Genomic DNA, 25,012 nt, shown 5'->3' with positions numbered 1-25,012 from the left:
CACATTTAATTGAGCTCCTCTGGCTGTGTGTTCTGGTGGGCTAAGGCATGATGTGATCTGATGCAATGTGTGGGCTGCAAGACCCAGACTCAGAAGCCTTTCTTAACTATGGGTTGCCAGCTCCACATTTCCCTTTCTTTGTCACCTAACATCACATCCACAGTGTTTTGGCTCAATGTTTCTTGTCTGCTCTGACTGAGAAATTAAATAGGGCTCTGGAAAAAATAGTGGTGCTTCTTTACTGAGCTGCAGTGATTTATGTATATGCCAACAGAAATGAGGAAATACAAATTCCTCCTGCTTCCAGATTTCAACGCCAGCCACTCTGTGGGCACTATTTTATTTCTTGGATTGCTGAACTCATTTGGCCTTGTGCCTCACAGCACCACATGAGGTATGTCTTAATAGGCCTGAAAGGTATGGCATGCTGTGACTTGATTTTATTTACATTTATGTTTATACCATGTTTACTTTAAAATGACTGAACTTCTGCAGTTGCAGCTACAGGGTGGTAAAGTTCACAAGTTCACTGAAAGGAGAGTTAGGTTCCTACCATCTAAATCTGGAAGACCTTATTTAAAATCATGGCCACTCTTTGCCATTTCTTACTTTACTGAGCTCATTCAGTGAAACTGTACTGGTCTTTTATCTGGTCTCTACTAGCTTCCTGCTTTCTTTATTTTTTTTCCTTTATTCGGATTTCCAATATCAGGAGTGATAGCTATCATTTATTAATAATATGAAAAATGTAATTCTGACAAAATATTTAACTTTAAAGTGTATTTTCTTTCATTTAACTGAAACTCCTCAAGCTCATGGCTGCCTGTCCCAGTTCCCTGTGCCTCTAACATCAGCACCGCATCTCAAAAGGACACCTTGACTAGTCAGAAAATGGAGTTCTAAGGCACTACAGGTGTAATGAGATAAGTCAGCTTCTGGCTTACTGTGTAGTGCTGGTCAGGCATTTTCTGTCAAAATGTTTTTATTTTCTCTAGTCAGGAGTCACTGATTTGACAACTGTTAGTGGAAATGTACCTATCCGTTTTGGCAGGCGAGTCTTCTCACGCAGGAGAATGAATCTCTGGAGCAGGGCAGACGTCTACCTGCAGAGCACCCCACTTCCTCTCGTTCAGCTGGCAGTCCTCCCTGGGTCCTTGAGACTGCTTCCAGTGCTCTGACAGCCTGGAGAGTTAAACTTCTCTCTCTAATGCTCCGATAGGGAGAACTCCAGAATGCTGCTGCTAGTGTGAGGTATGGCTAACTCAAACTTGAGTTAGTTCTACTTTGTGTTTAACTAAATAATTAATGTTTATTGGGCCACAGAGGGAGTAGGTGACTGAAACTGTTATGGAACAGCTGTTTAAACTGGTTCTGGTCAGTGAGATCCTGCTTCTGTCTCTTTTTCATACCAAGCCTGACTGCACATTCCTATTCTCTTCTAAGGCCCAGAGTCGTGCTTGAAGGCACACCAGCCACAGAGAATGAATCTCTAGGAAGTAGGGGTTTGGGTTCTCAGAGTGGCTCCTAACAGGTTCAGATGAATGTAAGAGCTGGCACAAGCAATGGAAGACTTTGGCTGGGAGGAGGTGGGTGAAAGGGATATGACTGTCCTTTTGGACAGGAGCAGACAGTTACAGTAGTTTAGCTAAAGCCTCTTTAGAGCCTTACCTGGGAGTTATACAGACTTTTTCATTCCATCTCAGGGAATGTATACATACACCACTGTTGCCAGTAACCAAAAGCTGGAAACCTGTAGCACTCGGGGTCCATTCCTAGTTGCAAACTTCTATGTACCAGCAGCAAGGCCTCATTAAGAAACGAAACGCTACTTCTGGGTGTCTTGCAAACACAGAGACCGCTAGGTTTCACCCAGGTGGGGAATCAGGAGGTCTGTTTTCAATGTGCCTACCACTTTGCTCCCTTGTGTTCTGCAGCCCTCTTGCTCTCTTTTACTGCTGGTCCATTGCTCTGTCAAGCTAAGCTAAAAAAATCTTGTAGGACCAGGAGACTTGCAAACATGACAAACGGCATTGCAGACATACTTTCCCAAAGGTTTCATTCCCAGGAGCAGGCGTGCAGCTTGACCTTGCCTGGAGCCAGTAGAGCACATTGAGGAGGACTGTGCCTAACACCTTATTTGCAGAATGTCCTACCCCCCACGTGCAGCATGCGCTGTCCCTCACCAGCTGCAAACCACTGTGTTAGGGACAGCTGGTATGAGCTGTGGTCTGTGCCTCCCAGCTCACGATGAATTCAGAGGGATTACTTGTATGCATAAGGCTGGCAGATGCTGCCATTATAAATATCTCCTTTTTTAAAGTTAGTTAGGTGAGATTTTTAATACATATAGTCTGCATATGAAGCTGATAGCCTCTCTGCTTCCAGGTACAGGGTGCAAATGTCTGCTGAATTGCTGCGGAAGGTAGCAGGTATTTTGACTTGTTCCTTGCTAATTATTGCTTCAGTAAACAACAGCTGTTCAAATGCAGCTCAGCTTCTTGCTTTGAAAAGATTACAGTGCCCAAACTGCAGTCTGGTATTATTGAAAAGAGAAAAAAAAGTTATAATCATTTCACTCCCCTACTGCTACAGATTTTATGGGCCTTGTAGTGTGCTGTTATGTCAGGCATATTAATTGCTAGTGAGTCGATGTTAAGCAAATGAAACAGCTTTGTACAGCGTTTGGACACTTGGTTATAGACAGTTTAACAGCAGTCTTCTGGAGAAACTGTGCATTAGTCTTAGATTATTTTTCAGCACTGGAGGAATGGCTCTTTCAAAGTAACTATAAAATGAACCATTGCTGCCATGCAATAGCAGTAATAAGCTGTTAAGGTACATTGCAAAGCATGAGGTCAGAGGCAGTATGTTCTTCCAGCCACCCAAGAAGTGTAACAGCAACTAATTAGTGCAGCTCCTTCAGAGGCTACTGCTATTGCAACGAGAGGAAAGAAAGGCAGAAAAGTGCAAGGGGGGCCTCACTGTTACTATCTGCCCTTTAGACGAAGGAGTTGTTGGTATTAACTTAGCAGAGGGTGAAGGCCTGACCCAGCACAGCACTGTGTCAGCAATGTGCTCTTGGCAGTGAAAAGAAAAATAGCCCTGTTCTCTACTCCATGCAGTTCCTGCCCTTCTGCTTCCTTCCTGAGGAGCAGGATTTATAGGGGCATCTGTCTTGATTTATTGAGGAGCAAAAATTACAAATTAACTTTCCAGGCATGTGCACACACATGATTTGCTGCACAATGCCGGACCGATCCCTTCCCCTCTGTCCTCCTGGCCGGGTGGCTCTTGCCCCCAGCCACTGGCCGAGCTACCAGCCCAGCATTGGTGTGAAGCTGGGGCAGTGCCCACGGCCACTGCCGGCCACCGGTGACCGTGGGCCGAGAAACAGGATGGGCTTTGTTCGAAGCAATTTTCCCGTGCACTGGTACATTTCACCGGCTGCAGATGAAAGCCGTCTGAAAACACCTTTTGTGCAGTTAAAAACATAGAAAAAATTCCCCTCGTGTTTTACCAAATGCATACATGAGGAGTCAAGCTGGCACCCTTTGATTGCCTTTGAGAAAGAACAAGGTGATCTGAGCCTACTGCTCGTCATGGGGTGACCTGCCGAGGGGCGGGCTCTGCTTTGGGCCGGCACTCGGGCCTCGCCATCGGGGTGTGAGAAGCAGCAGGGGCTGGGCAAACGCCGGGCAGCACCACGGGCAGCACCCACTCTGGTGCTGCCCTTGTGGAGCCCCTGCCACCGCCCAGAGCCCGGGAATGGCACATTCAGGGAGGCCGGAGAGGGGACGCGAGGTGGCACTGGCTCAACAGGACGTGCCAGGCTGCCAGCCGCGCTCGGGTCAGCTGGGCTCCATGCTGCGGGTTGGCGCGAGGGGCTGCTAGGGGACACGGCATCTTAAGGCAGTATGTGTGCACTTATGTGTGTACGTACGTACATATATATCAGTTTATTTATTTATTTACATGGCTGGAACCCCGCATCAAGGACGCTCACCCCGCCGAGCCGATAAAATGGCGTCCAACCCTCCCCCCCCAACGGCCCCGCGCCGGCAGCTGCCGCCCCTCCCCTGCCCGCCAGGGGGCGCGCGAGCCACGGCCGGCCGGCGGTGCCGTGTCCCGGTGGACGGGACGGCCCGGCCGAGGGAGCGAGGCGTGTCCCGGTGGAAGGGACGGCCCGGCCGAGGGAGCGAGGCGTGTCCCGGTGGAAGGGACGGCCCGGCCGAGGGAGCGAGGCGTGTCCCGGTGGAAGGGACGGCCCGGCCGAGGGAGCGAGGGGAGCGGTCCCCGCCGCCTACCCCGGCCCGCTCTGGGGCGCTGAGGGGCGGTGAAGAGCTCGGGTGGTTGCGGGCGCGGGGCAGGTCCCGGGCGGACGCCGTGCCGGCTGCCGTGCCGGGCGGGAGCGGCTCGCTTGCGGCTGGGAGCGCACTTCAGTCCCTTCCTGCGGTCTGAGGTGCGCTGTGAGGCGGGCCAGGAGCGGGGACAGCAGTTTGCTGTTCCCGATGGGGCAGGGCGGCAGCTCCCGGTTAAGGACCAGGTGCTTCCCAGCGCACCGGGGCTGGCGGAGCGTGAAACACCGGGCGGGAGTGCCGGTCATTGAGGCGGGGTGCGCTCAGGGCACAGTGAGCTCACAGCTGGCACAGACAAGGTTTTACTGTTTGAAAATTTTTGTTTGATTGATTGGTTTTTTATTTAACCTAAACACTTGCCTGTGGATGCCTCGAAAACATAAACATGAGGGCATATTGGCTCCGGCTATGTTATTATAGAGTGAGGAGGTTTGTTTTAGTTAGTTTTAATAATGAGCTACTATAGAAGGTAATAGAACAACATATCTCTGCTGAGTAAACCAAGGGATGTTTTTAAAATGCCTCAGCCTTGCACTCGCTGTTTAAAGAACTGAAACTTTTAGGGTGATGTTTGTTGGCTTTAGTCTATGTCAACCTAATTTGGCTATTTCAGGGTTGTTAAAGGGGAGGTGATAAGGAGAAGACAAACCCAAATCCTTTGGAATTTACCAGAGTTATAAAGGTTTTACTTTGAAGTCTCCTGTGCAGCTAAATGAATGGTGCCATAATCTAGTTTAAACTCACATCACTTGCATCCATTGCATGTCCTTCCTATAGCTCCTGTTTTGCCAAAAGCTTTTGGAAACTACTCCTATAGTCAGTTACTAGAATTGTGTTCCCACCCACTTTCTCTTCCCTCCTTCCCTGTTTGGAAGCACTTGCTTGGGGTTGCTTTTATTATTTTTTTTGTGTTGTTTTGTGTTTTGTTTTTGTTTGGGTTTTTTTCTTCCTGTGAGGGCATTTAGACACTATTGTCATGGCACCCTTTTGTGCCTTTCTTTTTTTTTTAGTCTTTCCAAGACTCAGATTTATGTGTGATGTCTGCTTGTGCTCTCTCCAGGGTTTTCATGACGAATGCATCAGGACTGTATGCAAGAGTGGTATTGCTGGCACCATATGCAGAGATAACATTGCCTTCCTATTTCCCTTGTTTAACAAGGCCAGTAATCTCATTAAGCTTCTCCGCCCCTAAAAGCTCTTCACTGCCACCACTATTGTACTGGAATCTCACAATGAGTTATTTATCCATTATGCACTCCTCATTCTTTCCAGTCAGTGCTTTCTTGAAGGCGGCTATGTACCTTTCATAGCAAGATTTGCATTTCTTATTCTGAGATATTTTACTTTTGGAGTTGCCTGTATTAAAATGCACTTTGTTTGAATTGGCTCACTTCAGTGTGTGATCCATATTGTTCTGTATGACTGCTCTGTCCTAGCCATTATTTGCCACTCCATTAATTTTTGACATCTGCAGATATTGGCAAGACTGATTTTTTTTTTTTAAATATGTGCTTCCCCATCATTGTGTAAGTTGGTGACTAATACCTGGTTCTGGTATTATGGACATGTACACCCACACCCTCCCCAGCTCATTTTTCCATAGTCGTTTTTATCTGCAAACAATGGATGAACTTTTTCATACTTTTTTTTTAACAGCATTTCTAACACGCCTATATAGAGTTCCTTTCAGATTTGCATTACTAACTGATCCCTCAATTAGCTTTCTTTATGCTGTTTTAATTTTATTTATTATTGCTGTGACTTTAATTGGTTCATTAGATAGCCATTCTTGTAATTTCATTTTTAAAATGATTCCTGGGCTTGAAATTTGGAAATATTTTATTGCATTGGAATAACAATTTTCCCTTGTGCCTCTGTAATGCATGGCACTCGCCCTGCTGTCTCAGACAGCTTAAGTGTGATTGAGTAACTAGAGCCAGTTGAAACATGTTGTCGCCTTCCAGCCCTCTTCTTAGTTTCTGAATTTCTTCCTTTTCCTCCTAAATCCCAAAAGGCTTTATTAAGACAGCTTTGTGGGAACCATTAACTCTAAGCTGCATAATTATATTACTATAGCATTGACTTATTTAATAGTAGGGAAAAAATTGTAGGCATGTCTAGAAACTTATATTCCTCAATGATGGAATTTTAACTTAGTAAATTAAAAGGTTTACTCAATTTACCTACAAAGTTATAGTAATTAACAGCAAGAGAGTCTACCAGCAATAAAGCACGTTCTGTGACAACATGTCACTTTAATGAGCTGCCATCATATTATGCTTATTCTTCACCTTTTAAATTGCATATAAGTCTCTCCTGTACTCAAAGAAAGGGATGATGTTACTGCTTAGCTTGCTTTGTTTAGACCCATATTTAGCATATTTATCTTTATTTATTGATGCATTTTGTGTCATGCTTGCACTGCTCAGAATTGCATACATTTGTGATACTGCAAATCAGGCCAAGAATTTTTTTAAAAAGACATGCATACAAATATTGCAGTTGATGATTCTCATGCCACTATTTGTGTGGTAGTGTGACTTCATTCTCACTGTTGTGTTTCAGACCACCTAAGGGCAGCTCACCTCCCTTCTGCTCTCCCTAGCCTGTTGTCCCCAGCACATCTGGTTATTAAAGCAGGGCAGATTGTGCCAGAGCACCAGACAGCATGTTCTTGTCCCTCACAGTGCCACCTGCAATTGCCAGCATTCTATCTTGTGATTAGGAGATGGCATAACAAAAAAACCTTTCCACCATCCCTTCACCCTGGAAGGCCTAGGACACTTCTAGTGGTCCATAACAAATACTCAGGTTTCTGGGATGGCTGAACAGAAAAGCTGCATTTTTTTCAGCTTTTCGTGGTGCACTTAATTAAGACCTGGAATCCTTATTTATGTTACTTCTGCTGAAAAATGGGCTGGAGGTGGCAGGGTGTGAGCAGGCATTTACCTATTATTAGTATTTTGACTTTTTGAATAGGTCTAGCTTAGGTACTCACACAGTTAAATTTGCCTTATGTGGTTAGTCTGCTACAAAGCTAAAAACTTCAGAGGTAAAAAATGAAGTCTTAAGCTATGTCAGCATGACAGCTATAGACCACGTGTTCCTTTTTTCCCAGGGGGAAGAACTGGCACATACTCATCAATTAACTGGTTTACATTTTGTTTTTTATCACTTTTAGTTTGTCTTTTTTTGTTCCATATCACTGAACTCCAGCAACTTGTGTGTGTAAAGATCAATTTAATTTTATAAGGCTTTTATCTTACTCTTTAGTCCTTAGGACTGATTGGTTGTAGATGAGAAGCTGATTAGTTTGGTGGGTTTGGATGTGGCTTTGCAGTTAGGGGTATGATATCACTGTGTCTGTGCTGTTCAGTTTATGCTGTGGGCTGATGCTCTGTGCTTTGGCTTATTTTTAACCCTGGCAGTTTCTAATAAGTGTCAAATAAGCAGCTTCTAATAAGCTGCTTAGAACTGTTTCTAATAAGTGCCTCTGCTTTGCCATCCCCAAAGAATTATGCATGAGTTTCTTCCTCTCTTTCTTAAAGGGTCTCAAGCTGCCCATATGTAAAGCCTGCCCTTCTGGACATAGCAGTATACCAAGGTATCAACACTTTCAGAAGCTTTTCCCTTCTTTTTTTTCTGAAAACATAATTCAAGCATTTTGTCATCTGATTCTCTGCAAATGCAGCCTGTTCTCTCATAGACAGTTTTAACTGTTATTTTATGTAGTGTTTTTTTTTCTTTTACATCACTTTAGAAATGCTTCAGAAGAGTGGCACTGGTAACTGGCATTTTTCCCCCCCTTGTCAAATGCAAATCTCTCACCTCCCAAGTGTGAACATACAAAGATCTCTTACTGCTTTTTTAAAAATAAAATTAGGCCACAGTTAGCAAAGCAGTGACCTGATTAGTGCTGGATCAACATGTTACCCACTCAAGGTTGTCACTACAAAGTGAGTGTGGTGAAGTCTGCCTATTCCAACTAAAATGAAAGCAGTCTGTTGATGAAGAGCAGTGCTGAAGTCAGCAGTTTCTGCAAAGAGGGCCTAAATGCAGGTTGAAGGATCTCTTCTGTGTATATATGTAACTACCAGTGCCAATCTATTTCTTTATAATCAAGTACTTTTTGTCATATTTTTACTCAGGAGGATAAGAGAGAAAACAGTTCTAAGTGATTTTTTTGTTCTTTGGCTTTCCTTATCTATGAAAGATTTGGCTTTGTGGAGGTATGTTTAATGTTTTCTCTAAAGTAGGCCCCCTGAGAGATCCCATGGAGTAATTCACTCTGCTGAGTTAGCACATGAAGCCATTGGATAGAGTCAAAACAAGATACTGCCAACTGTGAAGCAAATGAATCAATACGAGTGCAAGGGGATCGCTTTGTTTCTTTGATACAAGAACAGTGGCAGCACAGGTGCAGTATCTTACATACAGATTTAAAAAAACCAAATATAAACACACACACACACACATGTTGGGTTGGCTTTTATTGGAAAGCCTAGATGCAATCTATAGTTATCAATTTGTGGAAAATTCAGGACACATATAAAGTTAAGAAGGCAAATTAAAAGAACAATACAAATCAGACGAAATATACATCTCAAAATATCAGGATAGCATTTTGACTGGCATTGTCTAAAATATTTAGAATCTCCTTTCTTTTTTTCTTATTTTTGTAATATGCTTCTTTAATTATGCATATTTTTTCTTTAAAAAGATCTTTTGTTTCTATATTCCCCAAGGTCACTATTTCCTGCAGGAACATGTCCAGATCACAAGTCTTTTTTAGCAAGAAATAGGCTCATTATACCTACTAACAAGGCCACTAATTGGCTTGACTTGACTGTATCTAAAATGATCACCAACAGATACTATAATTTGTTGTTTATTGGTGCCAGAACAAAGGAGAAGGGACTGGTATGCGCCAAGTAGAAGATATATTTCAATGTTGACATGTTATACAAGCTTTTCATATTCAAACAGAACAGAAACATTGGACATAATTTAGAATATGAGCCTATTTCAACAGAGAGCACTTACAGCATGCTAAATACAGTGCTGTGGAAGAGCCACCCAACAGAACTGCAAACACCTAGCATTTTACATCTTTTAAAAAGAATACGTAGCTCAATGACACACCTCTGGGGTCTGAAATACCATCCTCTCTAAATTTAGGGCCCTCAAGCTTCAAGGGTAAAAGTACTAACAACTAATCTGTGCTTTAATTCTAATAGATGATTAGCATTCATTATATGTGTAATTAGTTCTGTATGCTCTACCAAATACACACATACAGTAATAGCACTGATACTGTAGATTCGGTAGCGACTTGGCTGGGAGAAATTCAAATCTGTTTACCAAACAATCCTAATGTGCAATTTAGAGTATGTAATACCATAGACTCTCAGAATACAAAGCAGTTAGAAAACTATTTTTTATTACATCCACTTGAACCATTCATAGTTAAGACACGTTCACTTACTATGTTCTGTCATTATAATACATGGATAGAAATACTGTGTATATTTCAATGAACATCAAAACCCCCAATTTTGTCTCATCTTAAAAATATTTATTTTTGTGGCTGAATTTGGTGCTCATGAGACTAAAGCTCTAAGAATGGTTTCAGCCAAGATGTAGAACAGATGCCATAGATGCCACCACAGGCTTCCTGTAAGGAACCAGCTGCACACTTGAGTTCTTCCTGCAGCAAATATACTGGGCCTTGGAGCAGAGCATGCCAAATCTATGCAGTGGTGTGGAGATGCAGACTAGGCACTAGAACTGGACCTTCCTCTCCATCCCCAGGTTGTGTTCACAGTAATGAGATTTGATCTGCCAGCTGAAGGCCAGGAGATGAACCTACTGAACAGCCTGCCTGCCTAAAGAGCAATTCTGTAGCATCGGGTCAGAGGTACGCTTCTTCTATCTGGAGTTATTAACACCTAAAAGAGCTGTATTATACAGAAGACAAAGTTGACATAACTGGATGAAACTACATCATTTCTTCTTCTTCTTCTACATACAATTTGCCAAGCACCTGAGACACTATTCCTCCATTGTGAAACAAAGCTTCTAAAAAACCAACAGAAACCCCACCTGGTATGAATAAATGTCCATTTATTACATTAGGGCTGGAAAAAGACAAGGAAACCCCAACCTATTAAAGTCTTCCATCATACTAAATGAGACTTATTTGGTTACTGTGCCTTCTAACAATGACTGATGAAGTGGCACTGGCCTGGGTGACAGGAGAGGGAAGGGAGGGAGCTGTGGTCTGATTCAGCCAGCCACTTTGTGGAGTGTCCCATCCTATCAGCAGAGTGATAGATGCACAGCTTTAAACCTAATACAAAAATATTAACACTTTTGGACATTAGTCATCACTGTTATATCTCTACAATATAATCCTTTATACTGTACAGTTATAACATAAAAGGTGCAATTCCTTTTTCTTTAAAAAAAATCACACACAGCACATGTTTTTATCATTTTATTTTTAAGTATAAACTTTTTTAAACACTTTACATAAATTAACTCCTCTGAGACTAATATTTGATGTACAGTAAATTGTAATTCATATAAAAATCCATAAACAACTTGTCTCACATAATTTACAAAAAAATCAGGGTTTCCTTTGCTTATATGCAACAAGGATTCTACTTGCCGTTTTCCCCCCAAGGCAAACCATGTTAGCATTGTAAAATCCATTATTAAATTCCCATGGTAGCATAAGTCACTTGTGCCAATGTCCTTTTAGAAAGCAGCACAGTTTAATGCAGTTGGGTTGTCTATAAACAGTAATTTTTGCCCCATGTTTTAAAATTAACAGATATATACCACATCCTATGCAGTGAGAAAGAGAGAAAAAGAGAGAAAGAGAGAGACTACTTCTCATAAGCAAAGGTCAACAATTCAGTACTATTTGGAAACACTGTATGGGTCTGTATCTTAATTAAATACAGTGCCTCAAAGAAACAGCCTGTTGCAAAATCTGTAGGCCTTTTTGTTTTCTTTTTTTTCTTCTTTTTTTTTAATACTTTTCAGTTCAACTTGAGTGCAGCGATATGCATATGTAAACATATTCTTTAAAGCAGATCACCTTTAAGGTCATTGAGAAAAAAAAAAGTTTTGTCATTAGCAGTATCATTCTTCTGGAAGGCGCTCTTTTTGTTACAGAGTCTGGATTGTGCTACAGAAAAAATCTGAGCAAAGATGTAAGCTTAGGCTCAAGTAGTAATGCAGCAAAACAGTTTAGTCTCCTTTTTAGAAGACACTGGTACACAGTCTCTTTGGCAGCCTGAGCTAAGCCAGTGTGTTACCTCTTGCCTATCTCACTTTGTCTGAGGAACTGTATATTGTTAGCGCTGTCTGCTAATTCTGGATATTGCTCCACAGAGAGTACATAGTACCCATCGTATCCTTGTACCTTTCCAGCACTTAGCAACTGCCTCTTTTCTCCTTCTGTCCACAACCTGGCGCCTTCCTCTCCATCTCTTACTCTCTGTTGTTCTCTGGCCCAGGCACTGGAAAGAGCTCTTTGCCTGGCTTGCTCCAGTATCCGGGCCTTCTCCTCGTCAAGCGTCATGCCATAGCGGACGTGAAGCGCTAGAGCACCGTATTGCATTTCAACATCAGCAAACCTACGAGTCCTGCCGTTCACCACAGTGGTGGACTGGGAAACAGTGACATTGATGCCATTCTCCAGGGCCTTACGCCCACTTGTCAGCCTCAGTGTCCCAAGGTCACTCTCGGGGGAGGTGGTCTTGATAAAATAGTGCGTGTCCTTTCCCTCCACAGTGAAATGCAAGTTATCTAGGTAGTAAGCGTTGTTCAAAACAGCTGCCACTTTTATGCAGTCCTCATTAGCAATGTTGAGCACGTTTGTTTGCACTTTGCCTTGATTGACAGCGAGCATCACCCCTTTGCCAATCAGAGACTTCACCGTGGCAAACCACAGCCATGACTTTTCTCCGCTGGATTTCCGTCTGCTGACCTGCACTTCTGCCATCTTTCCCAGGGAAAGGAAAGCCTTTGCTTGTCTCGCCACTTGTTGTTGCACTCCAGAAATTGGCTGTAAACAAGAACAGACAGAAGTTTTACCAGCCATCTGTAGCCCCCTAAATGCCAAACAGCCAGGATTTCTTGGTGTGCTGCCCATGGACAACAACAGGATATGCCACAACTGACAGTGCCAAGGAGTTAATTAGATCTGCATACTGCTTGTTCTGCTGAGTTACAAGACTATTTTGCTAATGTTCACTGGTTTTACTCTTTGTCTGCCTGAGAACCTGCACAAAAATCAGCTTTAACTTCAGAGGCTACTTACTGGGCTGCACAGGGCAGACCTGCGATGCCAAGAGAACCAAAGAATGGTTTGGGATGGAAGGAGACCTTGAAAATCATCTCATTCCAACCCCTGCTGTGGGACACCTTCAACTAGACTAGGTTGCTCAAAGCCCCATCCAACCTGGTTTTAAAGACCTTCAGTGACAGGGCATTCACAACTTCCCTGGGCAGCTTGTTTCAGGGCCTTACCACTCTCACAGTAAAGAATTTTGTCACAATATGTAATCTAAACCTATTATTTTTTAATTTGAACCTGTTCTCCCTAGTCCTGTCACCACCCACTCTTGTGAACAGTCTTACCCCATCCTTCCTGTAAGTTCCCTCAGGTACTGGAAGGCTGCAGTAAAGTTACCTGAAAGCCTTCTCTTTTCCAGGCTGAACAATCCCAATTCCTTTCCTTATGGGAGAGGTACTCCATCCCTCTGATCAACTGGTTGGCCCTCCTTTGGACTTTCTTGAACAGGTTTATGTCCTTCCTGTGCTGGGGGCCCCAGGTCTGGATGCTGAGGTCTCACAAAAGCAGAGTAGAGGGGCAAAATCTTCTCCCTTGCCCTGCTGGCCCTGCTGATTTTGATACAGCCCAGGACAGGACTGACCTTCTAGGCTGCCAGTGCACATTGCCAGGGCCATGTCATCTTAGTACAGGTAAGACCTGTCTTACTGCAGTGTCATCTTACTATGGCGGCATCTCTTCCTCTGAGCTTGTTCAGTTATGATTCCTGTCTACCATGAGTCCAGTCAAACTGAGGAGATTCTGTCAGGTTATGAAGCTGTGCTTTAGAACTGGAACAAACCTTTCTTTATGCTGAGTCAGGAGATAAGAGTCTCTCAAGTAGCCGCAGCCTGAGACCAAACTGCAGGGAGGCTCTCATAATCCCTCAAGCTGCTGAAGAAATGAGGGAAATCAAACTGCAATGACAGTCTTTACAGTAAAAGAGAAGGAAGCTAGTGGTATGGACCAGGTGGAATACTGGGGACTGAAACCCTTTCTTGCAAGTACTTGCAGACACTGGTAAAAGGGGACATGTGAAAAGACTGTGACCAGTTGGGCTGTGTGACCTTCCATTTCACTTCAAGTATCACCTTTCTGCCTAAAAGAGCTTCTCCCCAAGAGCTTTAGATGGGTGCAACCCTGAATACAGCAGTGTTTTGTTCATAGCTAGCAAAGACAAGGGGCAATGTATGAAAAGAACCAATAAGCCAGTCTAATGGAAAAGCTAGGATGGCAGAATGTCATGGAAGAGCTGTGTGTAGCCCACTATGCCAGATGCACTGTTGGTAAAGAGAGGATGGCTGGGGAATGGGACCTGTCAGCGTAACTGCACTGGTTAGCCTGGCCAGCTGAAAGAGCAGGAGCAGCTAGCAGGAATGGTTAGCTAGTGCACCTAGATAGCAGGGCAGCTCAAATTACAGGGTCAGCTGTGGTCGGGATGAGATCTCACAACTGTGCAGAATAGACACATCTTATCGGTCTAACCCTGGGCCTTAACAGCAACAAGCTGTGAATGAGCTGTGCTGATAGAGGGAGGGAGCAGACAGCTGCCCTGGCAGTTGCCTCAGCAGGAAACAAAGATTTAAATAGCTTTGGCTGCACTTTTGAAAATGAGTACTCAGTTTTTGATGATGATCCAGTTTATCTTCCAATTGACCCCTTCTCCTTTTAGTAAAATACTGCTTAAACCATTTGATTCACTGCTGACAAATGAGTCAAAAGCCTGCTTTGTTTTCCTAAATTTCTGGATGGGAGACCAACTGGAGTCATTAAGATTCATATAACCTTAATTCAGCCTTGCTGCTGATCAAAGCTTGGCAAAAAGTTTGCAAAGGCTTCTCTGTTTTGCCACAAGGGTAGCTTTCTGGAGGGGATAACTCCTGAGGGAATTATGAATTAACTTGGACTCTCCATTCTTCTTGAATGTGGCAGATTTTAGTCTGCATTTGCTAATGAGTATGGATTTCAGCTGTTGTAAATCCTACATGAAAGCTATTTACCACAAAATATATTGTAGGCAGTAATCATCAGCAAGAGCAGCAAGATGCTATAGCAACTTCATAATGACAAAGTTTAGGTTTTTTTAACATGCATCCTCAGAGCTCAGTAAAGCTCACTCACTCCAGAATGTTTCAAAATACCAAGTGGTTTGTGTGTTTGCTTCTGCCTCCTGCATTTGCTTGTTCACCAGTGAATATGAGAGTTAGAGCTTCTTCCTACATGAGAATTTTGAATCTTTGTCTTCCTGTCACACCCTTCTCGCTCTGTCATGTCACGTGCTCCTGGCAATTCCTCATGGTATTGAGCTCTCTCCCGAAGATTTTTGACAACTAGGTGTCTGCCCTCATCTCTTTGACCAGACTGGTTCTATTCCTGGTATGACTTTGCTGGTATAAGTAGATGATTTCCTTCCTTAGCCTTTGAGAGCTAACTTTGAGACCTAAACAACCTCTGATCGTTCTTCACAGCCATGCCTGATGTCAGGTCTCTCATCTCCCAATACAACTGGAGTGCTTGCCATGCTCCTCCTTCACTGCTTTTGTTGCTCATGGGAGACACTAGTCTCATGCTGGGCTCTGAAGTCTCTCCCTATTACTCAATTACTTATTGTTTAAAACAACCAAACACTCACTAACTAACTAACTAACTAACTAACTAACTAACTAACTAACTAACTAACTAACTAACTAACTAACTAACTAACTAACTAACTAACTAACTTTCTTCTTGAATGCAAAGTTAGCTTCCATTCCCTTCTGCTGGGCCACCATTCTAAGAACTTTTGATCGACATTAGATTGCAGGGTTTTTAAAGTTTGTATCATCTTTAATTTTCTATTCATTCATTCTCTATATATTAATTTCTATTCATAACATTCTCTATTATGTCTCTTGTAAAAAGAGATCTTATCTTTGCTTAGAATGGGGTCACCTATTTTAGTGTCTCTTAATGCTTCCTTCTAAACCAAAACCACAGGATTTTTGAGGGCATAGGTATTTGATCGTTGAGTAAGCCTAATTTGTAAATACCATTTTCTTAAATGGCAGACTCAGATTTTACTTCCACATGCATTTATTTCATTATTTAAAACTGGAGCAGGTTTTCAGGATGAAAGTTCATTTTTTTTTGCTTTCAAAGAACTTTATAAGCACCTGAGTTTTATGTGATATAGTAGGAATTACCTCAGGTAATTTCAGTTTCAGTATTTTATCTTTACATATGGTGTCCATAACACATGGTTAATATTAAAAAGAAGCAAAATTATAGTGGTGCCTGGTATGGGTATGTTATATCACCTCTTCTTGTTTATTTCACCATCTCTTTTTTACTACAGTGTTCAGTTACTGTCTTCAGGTAGAATGTTAGTACAAATATAATCTTTGTAGTTTCTGTTATGAAAATTAGACATCTTTAGAGCATCTTAAACTTTTCATTGATTACTGTCTTTTAAAATTTTTATAATTGCTAAAAGCAAACAAAAGCTTATATAAAAAAGTACTCAACTTAGCAAATCTGTAATAATCCCTCCACCAGTAATTTCTTAAGTTCTTTTGAAACTAGATAAAGGTACTAAGTTTGGATTGAATTTAGCAAAAAACTCTGGCTGTCAGAATTATCCATGCCTTATAAGATCTAATGAAGGGAACATTCTATCTTGTTCAATTTGCATGTTTAGTTTTGTTTCTTACTGGTATGTCTTCCCATTGCTGGCTCTTCACAAGTTCATAAGAAGGTTCTGTTAAATCAAATTTTGGAACAGGGAAGCCAGGGATGGCATTGTGCAGATGGAAGCCAAATGTCACCAGCCAGCTGTTAACATCTGAAAGGGAATAATTGTAAGAAAAAAAAAGAGAGAAAAATATTAGAATTGTTCCGTATTTTGTAACCACACCATTTTTACATGTAATAGCTTTTGGCATAGTTGATTTCTTTTTGTATAGAAAAGTAAACCCACAGAGGAAACTTACAGTTTTAAACTTAAAAGAAAATGTCTGTTCTATATAAGAGTTGCACTAGGCTAAGTTGAAAGATATTGCAGAGTTCAGCAATCAGGTTCTGATGGCCTTGGTGACTTCCAGAACAATTATGGCAGCACAATTAAGGGGAGATTTCCTTGTCATACAGCCTAAACTAACTGGAATTTCATGGTCAGGTTAAACATGCTTTATGTCATACCTTCATCATCAATACTTTTAAACAAAGCCAAAAAAAAAAAGTACTGCAGAGCACATCCTGTCCTTTTGGTGTGTGTAATGACTTCAAACTACTCCTGAAATAGCACCTATATGGCCAATTACCTTTTGAATGATTTGGCAGATATTTTGTGTTGATTCAAGAGAAATCTGCTCCTCTCCAAGATGATGTGGGATCGATTAAATGAAAAGCTAATGAAATGCATCAGTAAGCAGACAGGATACCAAATTATCATTAGATCCTATTATTTATGATACATTTTATGTTTTTTAAAAAATAAATTAGGGGTGCCAACAATCAGTAAACAATTGTTTGGCAAGAAAGAGTGCTCTGCCTTGTTTCTGTTTTTTCACGCTATCTTCCAAAAACTAAGCTTAGAGGTTGGCAGAGTGCTCCTTACCAAGCCTAATAATTTTTATTTAAGAAAGCTCACAATATGTGGAATAAGGAAGTAGATTTTTCCAAAAATTAAAAGATTAAAAAATATTTATCTTAAAATAATTTCTAACATTTTCAAATAAATGCTATACCTCATGAGGTGCTGCATCTAAAACTGCCAGACAGCCAAATTACCAATTGTAATAATAACCTTATATAAGCAGTGTCTGCCTGTGCATTTCAGACATCAAAGACGTTAAGAAAAGAACCAAAACTGTATTTTGAGGGCAATTTCTGAACTAAGTGCATGACTTTCAATGGCAGAAAGAATCTGATTCCATCTGAATGCCCTACAGCACATGCTGCTAAAAGAGGACAGATTCAGAGGTCTGTTTTTATTCTTACTCCCAGGCAGCCTGCTAGCAACCCACTTAATAGCTGCTTTTTGTTAAATGAATGCAAACCCACTTGATTCCCAGGATGCTCTTCTAAGTGGTAGTCTCACAGCTCCTTAGTAAGTGGGGCTGAGCCCTTCCTGTAGACTGGCAATGTTTGTGTATTTTGGATTATTTCCATTTAATTCAAATACAAAAAATCAAATGTATCAGAGCCGTACATTTTTCCAAAAATTCTGGTGTCATTAGTCAGATTTTTGGTATGTAGAATAATGGAAAACACTACACATCACTAACTCTAGAACAACAAAAAGCATATAGGTTGTCTAAGAATTGAGATATGAAAGTAAGCACATTAGCACCTTTATTTGCCAAAAGAAAAGGTCAATAATTTTTCTATACTATCCTACTCCTCCTTCCATGCACCTGGCTGTGTACACATTACTTTGTGCTAGCCCTGGAGCTTATTGAGCAATTTACATTAGCAATCTTGCAAAAGCCTACACTGGAAAATATCAACCAGCTTCCAGCGAATATTTTCTGTGATGCTGGTGTGTTAAACTGATCACAAGAGGACCCTTCCTGTCTACAGTCTCACTCCCTCTAAATTGGATGCCTGTAGATTCAGCATCCCCAAGCTGCAATCAAGTAACCTTCTCTTACCTGTAATATAATCCTTCACATCGTGTATTTTACTGGCTGGGTTGTTATTTCTAAACATGTACAAATTAAAAGGAGCTGGATCCTTCCCAATTCTCTTCCAGATTTCAATATCAGGTGTTGTCCACCGGCCTGCCAGTATGTCATAGTCTCTTTCTCCAAAGTGGACTAGTTTGGTCAGTGGGTCGTATAAGCCTCCGTGGAATCCAATTACCAGCTGGAAGTCAAGGTTAGAGTCAAAATAGATCTCTCCATAGGCAGTGTATTGGATTTGTTTGAGCATGAGACCATTGCTACTGAAAACAGCCAGTGGTGTCCCTGTGTTGTCTGATGCAATGTAAAACTCATCTCCGCTGCTAATTTCCATGGCAAAAAGATGTCCTTGCAGATCATAGTATAGAGATGTGATTTCAGAACTTGAGTGGTTATATACATGAGTTATCCTGGTTGGGTAGGTAAGGTCTGCGTAAAAGAACTGGAGATGCTGCCCAAGGCTAGTTTTACTGGAAACTCGTCGTCCAAGTCCATCATAGCGGTAAATCACTGTCCAGCCGCTGCCTTTGCTATACACTCGAGTAAGAAGGCCCTTTGAACTGTATTCAAAGATTTCGGTACCCCTCTGACGCAGAAATCCATCTTCATCCAACCTGTACTGTACATCTCCCAGTCGAGTTATTCTGTCTCGCAGGTCGTACCGCAGTGGTGTCAAACGGGCGCTGCTGCTGGGGTTGAGCAAGTGCAGGTTGCCATTCAGGTCATAGTTGTATCGCCACATTATTTTTTCATTCAGATAAACTGTCTGGAGCTGACCATCTACATCATATTCATAAGCATATTTTGTGGTGTTGGCAAATGGCCCAATCTTAATTTCTCTTTTCGTCACTCGTCCCATGTTATCATACTGAATTGTAATCCAATACATTAATGACCGAAATATTTCATACTGAATTTCCTTGATGCGCCCATGTGCATCGAAGTGTTTTGTGTATGTCATTACAGCTGTTGAAATGATCTGGTTAATATCATAATATATAACTCCAAATTTTCCAAACTGTTCAACTTTGCCAGAGATATCGTCAAACTGGTAGAGATCAATAGGCAATGGGGTTTCATTGATGACACCTTGCATGCTAGTCACTCTGAAGCTATTGTCATAGCTGTAGTCAAATCGGGCATTTACCATTCCGTCTTCACTAAAGCGGAAAATCTGTCTGTCAATCAGCGGGCCAATTTGTCTGTATCTAATGGTGCAGATAAAACCGTCGCTTTGGAGGTTTACTGTTTTCAGGACTCCTGCTGTCTCATCATAAGTAAAACTAACTCTTGTACTATCATATAAAATTTCTGAGAGCTTGGTCTGCCGTCTGTACTTGAATAATACTCTCCGGCTTGTCCCCAGGAAAGCAGTTTGAAGGAGCTGCCCTTCCTCGTTGTAGTCCATTATAACAGAAGCATTGCTTTCCGGGGGGTTGTATATATTGCGGTAATAGCCGATGGAGCGGATGGTCTGCATGGTGTGACGAGCAACACTGGGCATGGTGACAGCAGAAAGCCGATCCAACAAATCATACTCGAAGATATACTGCCGTTGGCTATGGAGCAGAAGAACCATTGACTGAAAATTAAGAACAGATTTTTATCATGTGACAAATGGTGCAGTATCTCCCCTCCCACCATATACTGATACTATTTCTTCACAAAAACGTGACATTCCCACTTGAGAAAATTATCTCCTCTTTAATTGAGTTATCATTGACCTTACATGTTGTTAACATCTCCCTGCCTAATTTACTTGTATGCTTAATTGTAAGGGGTTCTGTAATTAGTAGTTCCACATTCATAATTTGCTACTTGTTATGACTGTATCACTCTTTTATCAAGCATTCACAGCTAAACAGCAGATTGTCAATGGATTCAGATAAGTCATGTTTAATATGGGAAGAAGTAAAACTGTCTTAGAGCCATTAACTCATGAGGAGAACAACATATGGGAGATACAATTTCTCTCTTACAATTAGAGATGATTTTGAAGAATTTGACTAGCCTGAGATCTCTGAATACTGTGTTCTTGTTCTGTAAGCTTTTGAGACATAGGCAAAACAACTGTTTGATTATTCATATCAAAAGGAGCTACCTGAATTATTCTGATATTTTCCTAATGTGTGGCTATTATCTATCATAAGTCTTGATTAAGTTATGTCTGTGGTAACTAGTAAACAGTATTTGCTGAGGAACATCCTCAACAGAAATATATTTAAACCCCTAAAAGAAATGGATTCTCTTTCTGCATATCTCACAAGGGTGATTTTCACACATATTTCTAGAAGGAGAGCTATCATTCAGCAATTGTTACATATGTATTGATTTCTAATCTTTTGCCTATCCCTTATTTTGACACTACACCATATAGCAAGTACAAATTGACAGCGTTAACTATTTAGAAAAAAGAGCTTTTCTTGGTAATGAAGAAAGCCCACAACAACAGAGCATTTGCAAACAAATTATTTTCAGTTGAATTGAATTGCAGATAGTCCCTGTACCTTATTTTAAGTGTTAAGATAAAAGGTAAATGCAGATGTTAGTCAGCGGCCTAAATAATTTAAAAACACATCAATTCCTAGCAATTACCTACAGCATGATTACCTATCTGTGGAATGAAACATTCCCCTTGGAATCACATGTTGATACTTAGAATAATTGCAATGTGCTTCTACTACCTATTTTTGCTTTGTCTGCAGTGAGTGAGGTGCTGCAGAATTTCAGCACATTCCAAACGTTTTTAAAAACCTGAGTGTTCTTTACCTTTTCCAAGTATGTGTAACTCCAGGTTTTCCCATCAGTGAACACTCTAGACACTATCCTTCCCTGTCCATCATACTCTATTTTTTCACTAGTCGTGCCTCTCTGTATGCTGCCTATTTGCCCTGTGGATGAATAGGTGACATTGACAGCCATCAGCTTGCTGCTCGGGAGCCACAGGGTGGGGTGCCCTGACGTGTCGTAGGCAATCCTCAGCAGGAATTTACGGTGGTCATCGTAGATCTTTTCTGTCTTTGTGGTTCGATCAAAGTCAACTGAAAGGAGGTTTCTGCCATTAACCTTTTTAAAGCAAACAAAATGACACAATAAATCATGCTGTTCAAACCCCAGCCACCTGTTATTTCCACAAAGCTAGCTATTCTTTAAATACCATTTACAGTGATTGATTTGCTGTATGTGTAAAGTATTTTAGCAACTTCTTGATATAACTGTAAGGCACTGTAACAATATCTACCTCAGAAGATCTGGTTATATGAAGAGAGGGCTCAGAATTTGTTGCAATGTTTTCTTTCTCGATGCTTAGTCAACTGTTAAGGTAATACTGAAAGATGTGTACTGAAAATTTTTGTAACAATACAAACTACTTCTTTTGTCGGCAGTCTGAAGTATATCTAGCAAATTATTGTCAAAATATATTCCCAGTAACCACTTTTCCAATTCATAACAATCATGCTAAGAAAGAATCGAATCCCAGTCCTTCACAGCAAGTACTTTTCAAAATAGCAAATACAAGATTAAGATCTTCAAAAGCATGTTAGGTCTTCAAATTAAGGTTAAACAGTTTTTAGAACACAGGCATTCCCCTTCAGGATCAAGTGGAAATTTAACTCGGTATACTATGCACTGCTGCAATATACATCTAAGGCTGAAATCCTTAGTAGAGGATTGTATCTTTCTCCTAGTTAACTGACCACTTAAAAGCCATAAATGACTGGAAGACTACTGAACCATTGAAAAACAGTTAAAAATGTTTTGAAGTTTATAAGTATTTTGATTTGAAAAGAAAGCCTTAGCTTTATTAAATAAAGCTATAGATACATTTATGTTGAAAAGCTTGTTATTGATATGTGTAAACTACAGTGATGGATAGTGATTTCTATGTAATACTGTTACACTGAAATCCACCCCCACCTCCCTTTAGTGTTCAAAATATGTCCCCTTTCAATTTCATTGAATTTGCTCTAATTTTTGAATTTATAAAAGGAAAATGTCTGGTTTTCTTTTCCTATATCAGTATCTTTGCACTTCTCCATTCCTCTCAGCACTGAATTGTGCTTTAGTGCTCTCCAACAGGCCTCAAGGGTTTCTTTGTTCATCTGTAAACCATTTCTGTATCTGTTGTGTCTTTTCAAAATTGTTCCAGGTGGGGTGAAAAACTGATAACTGAGATTTTTTTCACCACTGTATTTTACGAACATGTGGGAAGTAGGGCAGAAATGGACAGAGAGCTATGTGTATTAAGAATTAAAAAAAAAAATCTGTTTCAAGTACCTCATACATACATTACAAAGTGTAAACAAAGATGGCCAAATAACATTCAGAAAAGAACAAGAGAATAGGTAGGGATACTCCAAAGAAATGACTGGAAGATTTTTGGATTTTTCAGGCTGAAATTTCAAAACTCCACATGCTATGGATGTTGTTACTTAAACCCTGAGGCTGATAAGCTTCTGAAAGATCAATATAAATTAGATCCTTTATTATCGGTATAAAAAGTACTAAAGTGCTGGTGATAGGTCATAGGCAAATAGGAAAAAAATTCCTCCAAATGCTCTCTTTTGCTCAGTCTGTCTCTCTATTTATGTACAATACCTTTCTCTTTGTTGATATGAACTCACTGGCATGAGAAGAATCTGCACTATCAATTCAGGAAAAAAAATCACACTTTCATGTAAATCTCCTAATTAAAGAACACTAAGTCTAGCAGATGCAGAATAGCTGTTTTACCTATTTAATGAACCATCAAAAGTTATTTAAATATAATCTGAAAAATTAATGCTACATTAATTCTTCCATTCAACTCCATTTTTGTAAATATTTTTTACTTGTTTTCAGGGAGTTTTTCTTCAAATTTTCCAACATCTAATATTAGCTCATTTACCTATATTAATTTTTAAATTTTCTTTGTCTTTGTTTTTTTTTTTTTCCCCCAGTGTCTGCCTGCACTCATCTCTGCATATCCCTGCCTGTTTTACTTCTCTGATTTAGCTTTCTCTCCACCTCCCTTCCTTATTTTACATTTAATTATGATTTTTATAAATTTTCTTGTCCACCACTTGGGATTAGACACTGAAGTTAAAATGGACACTTCTGATTTCTGAACTGGCAAAGAAAGAAGGATGGTTTTATGGTTAAGGCAGATGTCCAAGCAATTGTGGTTGATTTCTTGGCTAAGCACATCCTTCCTGTATAAATTGCAACAAAGTACTTAATCCCCTGTCTCACTGCCCTAGCTGCTATCTGGGATGATAATATTCCTTGCCTTTTCACTTCCCATCTGTCTGGTCTGTGTAAGGGCAGGATGTGAGAGGAAGGAAAGGAAATACTCTTGTTCCAGGCAGTTTCATGCTTCCAGACTTTGCTGACAGAGCTCTTGCATTCAGGCATGTGAGCTTTTGGTGAAATTTTGGCTGTGCTTGCCTAATCTCACAATAGAGATGGCAATTAGAGTAACAAGGAGTTTTGGTGATATAGCTTGTTTCATTGGGCAGTGTAGGGCTGGAATAACACATCTCAGCCCAAGCACTGCATTCCTCTAAAGTGCTTCATAATAACATCTCTGCTAGAAAAATACTTTTAGGGGAAAAGTTGAATGTTTTTATTGTGTCCAAGATAACCACACTCCAAATATCTCTGGATTTCATTAGATAAAAACTGTCCTCAAGGAAATTTCCAGTGAAGAAACACTTAATGACACAAAACTGAGTCATTTGACAGTCCTTACCTACTGTCCTGACATGTTTCAGTAATTTATGTCTTCATCTATCTTCCTCTACTTTAATTCCTATTTTTCTTTCCAGTGAGAAGTCTGAAATCTGTCTGTGATTCCTCTGTTAGGAGCAGGAATATATTGCTGTGTCTTACAGAGAGATTCAAGAGGTAATGTGAAATCTGGGGACCCCTGCACAGCTTGGAGTATGTCAGGTTTCAAGAGGAGACTCCTCTTGTGAGCTCCCTTGTCTGTGTTACCTGTCTATCTGGGTGCATCCCTTGAGACAGAGTTCATACCAGCTCCTTTATCTGAGACCCCTGAGACCCTCAGTACAAAGGCCCTAAAAAGGCTCTTTCATGCAGAGGACTGGCAGGACCTTTGCCTACGACCACCTTATAGACCAAACATACAGCTCCAGAGAAGAACTGGCTTATTGGACAATTACAGACCAAGTCAGAACAAAAGCAAGATTGACTGAAGACTGTTGAGGAAGGGCAATATAATTCCTTAATGTAATTAATTTCTTTAGAAAGATTACTAGTACTGGGTAGAACAAATACAAGATAGAAAACCAAGAGAGTACCTGATGGTGTACTTTTTAACATTAGATTCTGCATAAAAATAACACAGTGAGTGTCACAGAGATGAGTACCTGTTTCTTGTCTACATTTGTCTTTACAGAAAAATGTTGATGACATATCTGTCTGTTTAGAGAAACGATGAGCTCCATAAATTATTCCTGTTCTTCTTTCTCTTGTTTTCTTTTTCTGCTTTCCTACATCCCCCCATCCACCCCTGACTGACATTTGGTAATATCTTTCCATGTAAATCAATTTCACAAAAGATTCATATTTTTTTATTATTGCTGACAAGTTTCTTTCCTTTTTTTTTTTTTTGAGGCATTTGTCTCTTATTAGCTCATTCTCCACATGCC

The 25,012-nt window shown here is 40.8% G+C and overlaps 1 protein-coding gene and 1 long non-coding RNA gene across 50 annotated transcripts in view; one reads left to right on the top strand and one right to left on the bottom strand.

Annotated features, from left to right (window-relative positions):
• Positions 1-10,544, top strand: part of LOC135299196 (uncharacterized) — a 32,652-nt gene extending 22,108 nt beyond the window's left edge. For 3 of the 7 annotated variants that reach the window (XR_010361227.1, XR_010361228.1, XR_010361230.1), the window contains 3 exons: positions 7,904-7,959; positions 8,609-8,772; positions 10,167-10,544. This is a non-coding gene — a long non-coding RNA (uncharacterized LOC135299196). Of the gene's footprint in view, positions 1-4,369; positions 4,460-4,562; positions 4,655-7,903; positions 7,960-8,608; positions 8,773-10,166 lie in introns of those variants that run through there. The other 4 variants (XR_010361231.1, XR_010361232.1, XR_010361229.1 and 1 more) reach the window with 4 other exon arrangements.
• The window catches only part of TENM3 (teneurin transmembrane protein 3), a 1,290,895-nt gene continuing 1,274,711 nt past the window's right edge, over positions 8,829-25,012 (bottom strand). For all 43 annotated transcript variants that reach the window (XM_064417780.1, XM_064417778.1, XM_064417776.1 and 40 more), the window contains 4 exons: positions 21,129-21,425; positions 18,330-19,941; positions 16,389-16,519; positions 8,829-12,432 (listed from right to left, as the gene is read on the bottom strand). In XM_064417780.1, the coding sequence (XP_064273850.1) occupies positions 11,677-12,432; positions 16,389-16,519; positions 18,330-19,941; positions 21,129-21,425 (2,796 nt within the window). In that variant the 3' untranslated portion in view covers positions 8,829-11,676. The remainder of the gene's footprint in view (positions 12,433-16,388; positions 16,520-18,329; positions 19,942-21,128; positions 21,426-25,012) is intronic.

Source organism: Passer domesticus, chromosome 4 (genome assembly GCF_036417665.1).
Source record: "Passer domesticus isolate bPasDom1 chromosome 4, bPasDom1.hap1, whole genome shotgun sequence".
NCBI classification, from domain to species: domain Eukaryota; kingdom Metazoa; phylum Chordata; class Aves; order Passeriformes; family Passeridae; genus Passer; species Passer domesticus.
Note: the sequence above shows the minus strand (reverse complement) of the source record. Positions and strands in the feature narration are given on the sequence as shown.